Below are 13,048 nucleotides of genomic sequence, written 5' to 3'. Positions count from 1 at the left end.
AAAGATCTCTTGAGGAAGAAGTTAGGATTTCTGCTCAAGAACAAGTAAAAGTAGAGAATTAGGGTTTTTTTGTATTATTTACTGGATGCTTTGCAATGGAGAAGTCTCTCCCCTTTTATACAATTTCATCGATCACAGAATATATTAACTTTCCTTATCGTCCAGAATGAGATATGGAAAGTTCTCATCTCTTCCTCAAGTCGGCCGCCGGGCGAATTAGGAAGTCGGCTTCTCATTGATGGGCTGAGCCTCTTTGTCCGAACATGCCTTCATGCAGATCATCAGTTAAGATCCTTAACCGAATTCCCGGTTAAGTAATCAATTTATCTTTCTGGTTTAGATCGGTATGTCGGGGGTGTTAAATCCCGCACCAACAGATTTGCTAAACTTCACTTGTATTTTACTGGTTTAGAAACAATTCTTGATTGCAAACATATCTACAAAACGCCATTTCTTATGCCAACCTGCACATACAATTACAATCCAAGTATGGAGTAAATGGACTTATTTAGGGATAAAATTAAATATAACATATCACATCATTAGCATAGACTTTTATTCAAATTCATGAATCTCAAATAATATTTTTTCATACGATAAAGACTCGATGATACTAAGCTTCTGAGACAACAAATGAATTATATACCTCATGAAAATTGAGAAGAGAACATGCATTAGTAGCTTTCGTTCCAGTATCTCGTTATGGAATCTAATTTGTGTGAATAGGTAAATGCGGTGAAACCTGCAAATGGTATATCCTCTGTTTTTTTTACCAGAAACATATATAAAAGGGTGATCGTGATCTCAACTACTCATAGAATGTTTAGAGAACAATACCTTGTTGATGATTGAGAAAATGACGTATTTCATGCTCAACAAAACGTACAGTGCGTTTTTATATATTAACAAAGAGTTAGTTCATTTTTCTACCTCAACTAAACAACTTTTTTATTTGCGCATAAAACAGAGTTGATGTGTGACTTTTCTTAACTAAAACGACGTTAACTTTTTTTAACTAAAACAGAGTTGAATTGGCGTAATAGCTTTTGTGGGCTGATTAGTAGCCTTTATACATAAAATATTGAGTTTTAGTCTCAAAACACCACGAAAGCTCCAGCCTCCAGTAGTCTCAAATCACCAAACCAAAACTCTCATGCTCTCTCTCTCCTTTCCTCACGTACACGACGTGAGAATGAAGAAGAGTCACTAATAAGATCTAAAGCAAGGAAGATCCGACAAACTTCGAAATCACCTTGCCTTGTCACCAACTTCGAAAGTTGATACTCGACAAACAAATCAAACGTGAGGGCTACGGAATTTGATACTCGACGTCACCAACGCCAATTCTTCTTTGTAAGAGCACGTAGGGCTACGAAATGTCTCTAAACGTATCCAATGTGTTTGTCCTTGTGCCAAATTAATTAATATGATTTTGAACATATATGTGAGAAACTAGAAACTGATGTGGTTCCAATCCAAATTATACGTTAAGAAAGTTATATATCTAACGTGGATTTCACTTCATGACTTGAGTGGCTATGAGCCACTTCCGAATACAACAAAGACGACTTCAGTTAGCTCTAACTTCTTCCAAGTCAAGTTGTGTTCCACTATGCAAAACTACACCCCATCTTTATTTATACCCATCTCTTTCTCACATTTCTTATATCAAAATCCTTTCTTTCTTAAAAAGCTTTCATCATGTCTCAATTGCTTACGCATTTGAATTTTCTCTTGCTCCTCTTACTCTCATGTGTCTTCCCTTCAAGCTTCCTAGCTTTTAATTACCCTCTTGTTGGTCTTGTTGCTTGTGGTCCCCACCAGATTCATGCCTTTACGCAGTTCAAGAACGAGTTTGATACTCGAGCTTGCAATCATAATGAATCCTTGAATGGGGTATGGTGCGATAACTCCACAGGCGCGATATCGAAGCTACGACTAAGGGCCTGTCTCAGTGGAACTCTGAAATCTAACAGTAGACTGTTCCAGTTTCATCAGCTCCGTTACCTTGATCTCTCTCACAACAACTTCACAGCCTCTTCAATCCCTTCCAACTTTGGAATGCTCAACAAATTAGAGGTTTTGCTTCTTTCCTATAATTGCTTCTTCGGCCAAGTTCCTTCCTCATTTAGTAACCTAAGCATGCTTTCCGTCTTAGGTATTTCCGATAATGAGCTCACTGGTAGTTTCTCATTTATGCGGAAACTACACAAGCTCACAACGTTAGATGTTTCTTATAACCACTTTTCTGGAACTCTAAATCCCAACAGTAGCCTTTTTGAATTGCACCACCTCACTTACCTCGTTCTCGCTTCCAACAACTTCACCTCATCTTCATTGCCTTATGAATTTGGTAATCTCAACAAACTAGAGTTCTTGGATATTACCTCTAATAGCTTCTTTGGTCAAGTTCCTCCCACAATTAGTAACCTAACCCAGTTAACCGAGTTGCACCTTCTCTCGAACGACCTCACTGGTAGTCTCCCTCTTGTACAAAACCTAACCAAACTGTCTATTCTAAGACTTTATGATAATCACTTCTCTGGAATCATCCCTCCTTCTCTCTTCACGATGCCTTTCTTATCATGTCTTGATTTAAGTGTAAACAATCTTAGCGGTTCTATTGAAGTTTCGAACTTCTCTTCTTTGTCAAGGCTAGAGAATTTGTACCTAGGTAAAAACCATTTTGAAGGAAAAATCTTAGAGCCTATTTCAAAGCTTGTTAACCTCAAAGTACTAGACCTTTCCTTCTTAAAAACAAGCTATCCAATTGACTTAGGTCTCTTATCCTCTCTCAAATCTTTGTTGCTCCTTGATATTTCTGGTGATTGGATATCTCAGGCTAGTTTAAGTTTGGATTCATACATCCCATCGACACTAGAAGCGTTGCGTTTGACGGACTGCAACATCAATGAATTCCCAAACATCTTAAAGACCCTTCGTAATTTGGAGTATATTGCCCTATCCAACAATAGAATTAGTGGGAAAATTCCAGAGTGGTTATGGAGCCTTCCTCGTCTAAGCTCAGTTTTCATCACAAATAATTCGCTAACTGGCTTCGAAGGTTCGTCACAAGTTTTGGTAAATTCATCGGTGAAAACCTTAGGTTTGGATGGAAACAAATTAGAAGGAGCACTTCCGCATCCACCACTCTCTATCAACTACTTCTCTGCGGCAAGCAATAGATTTGGAGGTGACATACCTCTTTCAATCTGCAACAGAAGTTCGCTTGTTATCCTTATTCTAAGCTACAACAACTTCACTGGTCCAGTTCCTACATGTGTGAATAACTTCTTGATTTTGAATCTCCGAAATAACAGTTTGGAAGGAACTATTCCTGACAAGTTTTATGCGGATACACCTCTAGGTTCACTCGACATTGGCTACAATCGATTAACCGGAAAGCTTCCAAGGTCTCTTCTAAATTGCTCAGCTCTGCAGTTTCTTAGTGCGGACCACAACGGAATCAACGATACATTTCCTTTCTTCCTTAAGGCTTTACCGAAACTGCAAGTCCTTATCCTCCGTTCAAACAACTTCTATGGTCCAATATCTCATCTTAATAAAGGTCCTCTGGGATTTCCTGAGCTGCGGATATTTGAGATAGCTAGTAATAAATTCACTGGAAGCTTGCCCCCAGATTTTTTTGTGAATTGGAAAGCATCATCACTCACAATGAATGAAAATAAGGGTCCATATATGGTATATCAGAAGGATGTTTACGGGTACTATTACGTCTCCTTTTTGGACAAAATAGATTTACAATATAAAGGTCTATCAATGGAGCAAGAGAGAGTCCTTACTTTCTCAGCCACCATTGATTTTTCTGGAAACAGATTTGAAGGAGAAATTCCTGAATCTATCGGTCTCTTAAAGGCTCTGATAGCACTCAACTTATCGAACAACGCCTTCACAGGCCATATTCCTCTGTCTTTGTCCAATCTTATGAAGATCGAGTCACTAGACCTATCATGTAACCAACTCTCAGGGACTATTCCTAATGGACTAGGGACTCTCTCGTTTTTGGCGTACATCAACGTTTCTCACAATCAACTCAATGGTGAGATACCACAAGGAACACAAATAACTGGGCAACCTAAATCGTCCTTCGAAGGAAATGCAAGGCTTTGTGGTTTACCTCTTGAAGAACGTTGCTTCGTGACTAACACGCCACCATCACAACAGCCTAAAGAAAAAGAAGAAGATGAAGAAGAGGAACTAGTGCTGAATTGGAAAGACGTGGCAATAGGGTATGGAATCGGAATGTTACTTGGATTGGCAATAGCACAACTCATTGCTTCATACAAGCCGAAGTGGCTCATTTGTCTGATTAAGTGTGGAAACCGTTAAGATTTTCTTTTGGTTTTGAGTTTGAATTTTGCCAAGCTGTTGTTGGTATTTTATTGAAGCATTTCCTTACGTGAATTTGTTGTATCTTTATCTGATGTTTTTGTTATATTTTGTTTTCTAATAAAGTAAGTATGTGAATTCTTCTCTGTAGCATAATCATAAAGTAGCAGAGAGGCAGGGGAGAGGGTGAATAGGAGTGATGAAACGACATAAACTCAAAGTTGGATTTTAGATTACAAGAAAACATTTATTTATCTAAGCAAACCACAAAAGCTTAAAGGATCATATTTCAGTACTACTTATAATCACATTTCTTTATCGGGAAAACAGAACTGAAAAAAGAAGGCATATATCGGACAAATTTTCCCATTAGCTTAGTAAACAATATAATATGGGCCTTCTAATCCCTCAATGTACACGTGAAGCCTGGGCATTCGCTACAAACCGAAAGAACCGAACCGAATAAACCGACAAATTCGGTTATCGGCACCGATTGTGAGAGGAGATACAAACCGTTCGGCGAGATTTTTTTGGGATTTCAGTATTCGGTTCGGTTCGGTTCGGCGAGCTGAAACCGATCGGGTTTCTCAGTTTTACTCTAACCCTTCAGATTCCGCTCCCATCCAACGAGAATCTGACTCAAACTCTGCAAATCGGCCATGGATAACAATGAGAGGCTATAAAGAAGACGATGAATGTGAAATATATAGTTGCTGTCGATTTGTGTGTTTATGGGCTTAAACTTGATTTTTATTGTTTCACAACCAAACCCAATAAAATGGCTAAAAATTGAGCCCACTAAATCATATGCCATAACTATATAAAAAAAACCTAGTTTATCATTGATTCTCCAGTCACGACCATAATCTTCCTTTTGCCGACATCATATCTATCGCTTCTTCACATGTTGCTCATGAAGTATTCCTTGCTGAGAGATCTGAAGCTTCAGGTTCGTCAAATCTTTTCATTTTTTTTGTTCAAAATCTTTTTCAGTTTCTCTTTAGATTTAATGATTTCTGTTATAGATTTTCATTGTTATTTATTTTGTTTTTCTTATTTTATTCAGTTCTAGTGGGGATGATGATCGAAGGTCAAAGATTTCGTCGAGAAAGATTTCTATGCGGTTAGCTGATATCAAGCTTCATCGGATGGAGAGATCGAATGTGGTACGCCGTCGCCTCACCATTTTGTCGAAAACCCTAAACGTAGTTGGGTTTGAGTTGTAATTTTTAGTTGGACATGTTATAAGTTTTTAAGGTATATATTTGAGCCCATTAACATTTTTTGGTCTAATTCGGTTCGAATTAACCGAATTAGGAAAAGAATCGGTTAATTTTGGAAGATATAATTAATGTTAAAACCGAACCAAAGAAACCGAGTACAAAACAAACCGAACCGAATTATTACTCGGTTTAATTTGGTAGAAATTTTAGATAGCCAAAAAATAAAAAAACCGAAAAAACCGATTGAACCGAATGTCCAAGCCTAAAAAAACCCTAGTTTATAATTGATTCTCCAGCCACTACCATAATCTTCTTTTGTCGACATCATCTCTATCGCTTATTCACATGTTGCTCATGAAGTGTACCTTGTTGAGAGATCTGAAGCTTCAGGTTCGTCAAGTCTTTTCATTTTTTTTTTTGTTCAAAAGCTTTCTCAGTTTCTCTTTAGCTTTAATGATTTCTGTTGTGGATTTTCATTGTTATTTATTTTGCTTTTCTTATATTTTTCAGTTCTAGTGGGGATGATGATCGAAGGTCAAAGAACTAGTCGAGAAAGATTTCTATGAGGTTAGCTGATATCAAGCTTCATTGGATGGAGAGATCGAATGTCGTACGTCGTCGCCTCACCACTTTTTCGAAAACCCTAAATGTAGTTGGGGTTTGTAATTTTTAGTTGGACATGTTATAAGTTTTTAGGTCTAAATTTGAGGCCATTAACATTTTTTTTGGTTTAATTCGGTTCGAATTAACCGAATTAGGAAAAGAATCAGTTAATTTCGCAAGATATAATAAATGCTAAAACCGAACTGAATAAACTGAGTACCGAACAAACCGAACCGAATAAGTCGGTAGAAATTTTAGATAACCGAAAAATCAAAAACTAAAAAAAACCAAACCGAATAAACTGATTGAACCGAATGTACATGCCTAAAAAAAACCCTAGTTTATAATTGATACTCCAGCCACTACCATAATCTTCCTTTTGTCGAGATCATCTCTATCGCTTCTTCACATGTTGCTCATGAAGTGTTCCTTGTTGAGAGATCTGAAGCTTCAGGTTCGTCAAGTCTTTTCATTTTTTGTTGTTCAAAATCTTTCTCAGTTTCTCTTTAGCTTTAATAATTTATGTTATGGATTTTCATTGTTATTTATTTTGCTTTTCTTATTTTTTTCAGTTCTAGTGGGGATGATGATTGAGGTCAAAGAAATCGTCGAGAAAGATTTCTATGCGGTTAGCTGATATCAAGCTTCATCGGATGGAGAGATCGAATGTCGTACGCCGTCGCCTCACCACTTTGTCGAAAACCCTAAATGTAGTTGGGTTTGGGTTGTAATTTTTAGTTGGACATGTTATAAGTTTTAGGTCAATTTGAGCCCATTAACATTTTTTTGGTCTAATTCGGTTCGAATTAACCGAATTAGGAAAAGAATCGGTTAATTTCGGAAGATATAATAAATGCTAAAACCGAACCGAATAAACTGAGTACCAAACAAACCAAACCGAATTATTATACGGTTTAATTCGGTAGAAATTTTAGATAACCGAAAAATAAAAAAACCGAGAAACCGAACCGAATAAACCGATTGAACCGAATGCCCATGCCTAAAAAAAACCTAGTTTATAATTGATTCTCTAGCCACAACCATAATCTTCCTTTTGTCGAGATCATCTCTATCGCTTCTTCACATGTTGCTTATGAAGTGTTCCTTGTTAGAGAGATCTGAAGCTTCAGGTTCGTCAAGTCTTTTCATTTTTTGTTGTTCAAAATCTTTCTCAGTTTCTCTTTAGCTTTAATAATTTCTGTTATGGATTTTCATTGTTATTTATTTTGCTTTTCTTATTTTTTTCAGTTCTAGTGGGGATGATGATCAATGGTCAAAGAACTCGTCGAGAAAGATTTCTATGCGGTTAGCTGATATCAAGCTTCATCGGATGGAGAGATCGAATGTCGTACGCCGTCGCCTCACCACTTTGTCGAAAACCCTAAATGTAGTTGGGTTTGGGTTGTAATTTTTAGTTGGAGATGTTATAAGTTTTTTAGGTCTAAATTTGAGCCCATTAACTTTTTTTGGTCTAATTCGGTTCAAATTAACCAAATTAGGAAAAGAATCGGTTAATTTCAGAAGATATAATAAATGCTAAAACCGAACCGAATAAATCGAGTACCGAACAAACCAAGCCAAATTATTATTCGGTTTAATTTGGTAGAAATTTTAGATAACCGAAATATAAAAAACCGAAAAAACCGAACTGAATAAATCGATTGAACGAATGCCCAGACCTACGTGAAGCCATGCCAAACCGAGAGGTAAGTTACTAACTTGTGAACTAAGGTTCTCAGATTTTGTCTACTAGCAGAAGCTCAATTTTCTTACTGCAGTCAAGAACCTGCATGTTAATGAATTACATAAAAGCTCGTATAGTTTATTTTTGGAGAAGTGGGGAAGGAGCAGAGAAAATTCAAGTCATATATGACATATATTCTAAAATTGTAAGATTAACATAGACATATGATTTAGACCTTCTCAATGTTCTCAATCTTAACATCACTAACTTCAGCCAATTTGCAGCAACAACTCAGACAACCCAATACATATATACTGAATGGAATCAGAATACTTTACTCTGTTAATAATATAATATTGGCATAAAACGTTGGCGTAAATTATCCGAAAAATCTGTAGACTCAATTTTTATTAGAACTCACGCTACGCATGGGTATATTTGATATATTTTGATGAAAACTATATATGATTGATGATGGTAGTAAAATATTATCTTAAAAAAATTAAATTAGTATTAAGGAAAAAGTTAAATTTCAGATACACAATTTTTTGAAATATAAAAATCAGTTGTGTTAACTTGTTAACCCATCAAACCCCAAGAACAAAATCATTTCTTTTCCCACAAAAATAAAAAATAAGATAAAAAATTAATGAAAAAATATCAACTCATCTATAAAATCACAACAATATGTTTTATAGCTAATAAGAAATAAAAAGCACAAACGTAGATAAAGAAAATAATTTATGTTTTACATCAATATTTAGAATATTTTAAACTTTTAAGAGGTTTCGAAATATAAAATTTGAACCTTTTTAAAAATTTCAATATTTATAATATTTTAAACTTTTAAAATTTAAAAATTATAATATTTAAAAACTTTTTAAAAGCTAAGAACTTTTAAAAGTTTCAATATTTATAATATTTAAAATTTTAAATTTTTAAATATTATAATATATTTTTTTGAAACTTTTTGAAGTTTTAATTTGATCAAATAAAAAACTGGATCAAACCGAATATAAAACTTTTAAACTTAGACGCCTGATAAATCAAACTTTCATGCTCATTCGTTGTTGGTAGCATATTAATCTTATTTATATTGGTTCTGAACCATTGTCTAAAAAATTTATAGCCGATGTGGGATATTGTGCATAGTTCTTTTATTTCCATATATTTAAAATTTTCCTTTTTCTAAAAAATTCTGGAAATTTAAAAAATGTTAATGAATGACATGTGAAATCGTGATAGGTTGTTTGAAATAATTCTTAATATAGAAAATTCTGGAAATTTTAAAAATGTTAATTAGTGAGGTGGCTAATTACTATTAGTGGTTTTAAAGCTTAGGTCGAAGCTTTAAAGTGCTTATAGCTGCTACTTTTTATTAGTATAAAATGTTTTATTTTATTCCAACAAAAAACAAACTAAACTAGTTAATAAATTTGATACTAATCCAGCGATGTAGCCTGAGATTTGTGTAAAGTTTCATAACATGGAAACTGTTTATGCAACTTATATACTACAAAAAGGCCCGAAACAACAAGAGCAAACAAAACATAAAGAAGGCCTTATTTGGTCAAAATCTCAGGCCCAGAATCCGGGGAGAGAGAGAGAGGGAGAGAGAGTCGCATACTGCGTCGAGGAGAGAGAGAGAGAGAGAGAGAACGAAAAAAACATCAACGAGAAGCCAAATTTTTTTTTTTTTTTTTTTTTTGCCTTTCTTCTCCCGAGAGGGAAACCAAAATTGAATACAAAAATTGCTGAATTAGGAATCAATCTCGCAACAAGCAAAGCAATTTCACCGGATTCCATGTCGTGGGAGCTCTCTCTCATGTTTCTCTGAGAAATTGATTTCGTCTCTGATTTGGGAAAACACAAAAAAAAAAAAGCTTGGAAAGAGGTGTTTTTGGGAAACCCTAGGAGAGAGAAACTAATTTTAGAATTTGGGTGATTTTGCCCGAGTTTTGTGCCCTAGCTTTTTGCGTTCGTTCCCGTTCTACGTTCAATTCCCAGGTAAACTCTAGCTTTCTCACTCTTCTTCTCAAACCCTAGAGTCCAGCTTTGCTGGAAGGTTCTGTGATTTTTTTAACGTTTTGGGTGCACTGCTTCTCATTTTGCTAATTTCTATCAGGAATGTGAATTGTTTTCTGTAATTACGTCTCTGTGATTCTTGTTTCTGCCTCGTTTAGCTTCGAAATGTGTAATACTTGATTGAAGAGTTCGTGGGTACGACATTAAGTAGCTCGAGTTGATCATTTCTAACTTTAGGTTTGGATTAAGCTTCGAGGACCTCTCTGCTTTGAGGCAACACTACATTTTTTTTTGGGTATCGTAGAGTTTTATTTAGCGTTATCCTGGAATGAGTAGTTCTGAGCTCTGTAATGGGTTATTTTGCTTCTCTACATCTGATCTTCTAAATGATCGAAAATGGGAGAGGCGTTAGGTGTAAAGATTCTCTGTCAAATACTAGATTCTAGGGAGTTATCTTCACTTTGATGTTCCTTTGGATAGTGGCTCAAACTTTTGAATGATTTTTGTTTCATTCTGCTAAGCTACTCGATAATCTGTTATCATATGACACTGCCATGACTTTCTCTGGGAATTTTTGTATGTTCTCTGCTTTTTCTGTATCATGAGAACTTACTACATGCGCATAGATTGACCATTATTATTTGTAGGTCGACATTTAGATGTTACTGGTTCTAACTTCTGCAGTATGATCATTCGGAATGCTGTAAATACTGAAACCTTCTTGATTTAATTTTCAGTTAAGTTAGAATTCGAATTTATGGTACATCCAAGGTGGTGATGCATGGAAACGTTTCAGGATATCTTCTAGTAAATGCTGAGGTTGATTCCATGGGAGGAGTTATTGATAGTGGAGGTGGTATTGGTGTTAAAACATCTCCGCGCCGAACAGCAATTGAGAAGGCTCAAGCGGAGCTAAGGTATTTCTGATTGAGACTTCTTGATCTTCTGCAATGTGTTTAAATGCTCTACAATTTCTACAGCTATTAGTCACTTCCGATGTGTAACAAAGATGCTTGTTTCAACAGGCAAGAGTATTATGTCCGTGAGGAAAGGAGGAGAGAATTGGAGTTTCTGGAGAAAGTATGCATACCTATATATCCCTGTTCTCTTTTTCTTTTTCTTTTTTTCCAAAAACTTATGATGACGAGCCTTTACTCTTCTATCTGCTTCAGGGCGGTAATCCCTTGGATTTTAAGTTTGGCATTGCAACTTCACAAAGCGTCCAATCTACATCACTCACAGATCAGCAAGCAGAGCATTTTGTAAACAGGTACACTCTTGTTTGTTGTAGTTCCCCATTTATTTCATGGCTTAGCTCATCATTATTTACCCATAACCCCCACAGTGAAGTCAAGGATAGTTTTGCCCTGACTGCCTCACCACATGGAGACTCTGTGGAGAGTAGCGGTAGACCTGGAGTTCCTACAAATTCTGAACCCAATACAGCAGATAATCTCTTACTGTTTGATTCTGAAAACAAGTCAGTTGAAGGAGAAAGAAATTTGAGATATCCTAATAGGCAAAACAGAACTTCTGAGTCAGAACGATCCTCCAAAGCAAATACCAACCAGAATACCAAAGAAACAGAAGATTCTGCCATCTTTCGCCCGTATGCTCGAAGGAACAGATCAAAGATTAATCGGGATCCATCTCGGTCAAGCTCTACGGATTTAGTTCAGAATCGTGGTGGTCTTGCAACGTCTATATCTATTCGCAGAGGATCAGTGGAAGGAAAGGGTTGCATTCCCGAAGCAGCGAATCAAAAGGATAGGCATACAACTTCCGTATCTTGTCCAATATTTGCAAATTCAAATGGTAATATCGTTCCAAAAAATATAGTTCCCAGCAATTCGCTGAATACTAAGGTGGATGGTGAACCTGTTGTACGAGAGAGTACTGCTGGATCTAAGACTAGTCTATTGAAAGATGAAGCCGACATTACATATAGAAAAAGCTCTGCATATTTGTCAGTTGGAGAGTCTGGCCTTGCTGTGGAGAAGGCACAAATAGTTTCGACTGGTACAGAGATTGGTTCTCCCAAAGCTGTAACAATAGCTGGTCAGAAAAATAATTCTACCCAACTGAATGGCCTAAGAGATTCCACGGGAGAGGAAGAAAGCTTAACAAATAGAGGAGCTGCAGGGACTAAAGGGTTAGAGTCAGAGTCTTCTCTTGCTAACAACATAGAAGTAGATGTAGNTGACGTTTTGGGTGCACTGCTTCTCATTTTGCTAATTTCTATCAGGAATGTGAATTGTTTGCTGTAATTACGTCTCTGTGATTCTTGTTTCTGCCTCGTTTTGCTTCGAAATGTGTAATACTTGATTGTAGAGTTCGTGGGTACGACATTAAGTAGCTCAAGTTGATCATTTCTAACTTTAGGTTTGGATTAAGCTTCGAGGACCTCTCTGCTTTGAGGCAACACTTCATTTTTTTTGGGTCTCGTAGAGTTTTAGTTTGCGTTATCCTGGAATGAGTAGTCCTGAGCTCTGTAATGGGTTATGTTGCTTCTCTACATCTGATCTTCTAAATGATCGAGAATGGGAGAGGCGTTAGGTTAGGTATAAAGATTCTCTGTCAAATACTAGATTCTAGGGAGTTATCTTCACTTTGATGTTCCTTTGGACATTTGAATGATTTTTGTTTGATTCTTCTAAGCTACTCTATAATCTGTTATCATATGACACTGCCATGACTTTCTCTGGAATTTTTTGTATGTTCTCTGCTTTTTCTGTATGATGAGAACTTACTAGATGCGCATAGATTGACCATTATTATTTGTAGGTCGACATTTAGATGTTACTGGTTCTAACCTCTGCAGTATGGTCATTCGGAATGCTGTAATACTGAAACCTTCTTGATATTGTTTTTCAGTTAAGTTAGAATTCGAATTTATGGTACATCCAAGGTGGTGATGCATGGAAACGTTTCAGGATATCTTCTAGTAAATGCTGAGGTTGATTCCATGGGAGGAGTTATTGATAGTGGAGGTGGTATTGGTGTTAAAACATCTCCGCGCCGAACAGCAATTGAGAAGGCTCAAGCGGAGCTAAGGTATTTCTGATTGAGACTTCTTGATCTTCTGCAATGTATTTAAATGCTCTTCAATTTCTACAGCTATTAGTCACTTCCGATGTGTAACAAAGATGCTTGTTTCAACAGG

At 36.2% G+C, this 13,048-nt stretch overlaps 2 protein-coding genes and 1 long non-coding RNA gene across 5 annotated transcripts in view; all 3 read left to right on the top strand.

Annotated features, from left to right (window-relative positions):
- On the top strand, positions 1,687-4,490 carry LOC104789865 (receptor-like protein 12). Its single transcript, XM_010515504.1, has one exon. The coding sequence runs from the start codon at positions 1,702-1,704 to the stop codon at positions 4,348-4,350; it is 2,649 nt and encodes an 882-aa protein (XP_010513806.1). The 5' UTR covers positions 1,687-1,701; the 3' UTR covers positions 4,351-4,490.
- On the top strand, positions 4,577-5,630 carry LOC104789864. Its single transcript, XR_768570.2, has 2 exons — positions 4,577-5,299; positions 5,417-5,630. It is a non-coding gene; the product is annotated as an uncharacterized LOC104789864 (long non-coding RNA).
- LOC104707737 (chromatin modification-related protein EAF1 A-like) overlaps positions 9,532-13,048 on the top strand; it is a 5,456-nt gene continuing 1,939 nt past the window's right edge. Inside the window, exons 1-5 of one of the 3 annotated variants that reach the window (XM_019227976.1) lie at positions 9,532-9,867; positions 10,623-10,802; positions 10,911-10,965; positions 11,058-11,155; positions 11,231-11,962. In XM_019227976.1, coding sequence (XP_019083521.1) covers positions 10,663-10,802; positions 10,911-10,965; positions 11,058-11,155; positions 11,231-11,962 — 1,025 coding nt within the window. In that variant the 5' untranslated portion in view covers positions 9,532-9,867; positions 10,623-10,662. Of the gene's footprint in view, positions 9,868-10,622; positions 10,803-10,910; positions 10,966-11,057; positions 11,156-11,230; positions 12,069-13,048 lie in introns of all 3 variants that reach the window. The other 2 variants (XM_019227977.1, XM_010424163.2) reach the window with 2 other exon arrangements.

The sequence above is a fragment of the Camelina sativa genome, chromosome 1, assembly GCF_000633955.1.
Source record: "Camelina sativa cultivar DH55 chromosome 1, Cs, whole genome shotgun sequence".
In the NCBI taxonomy this organism is placed as follows: Eukaryota; Viridiplantae; Streptophyta; class Magnoliopsida; order Brassicales; family Brassicaceae; genus Camelina; species Camelina sativa.
The sequence above is the reverse complement of the archived record's forward strand: the minus strand, read 5'-3'. Positions and strand labels throughout refer to the sequence as shown.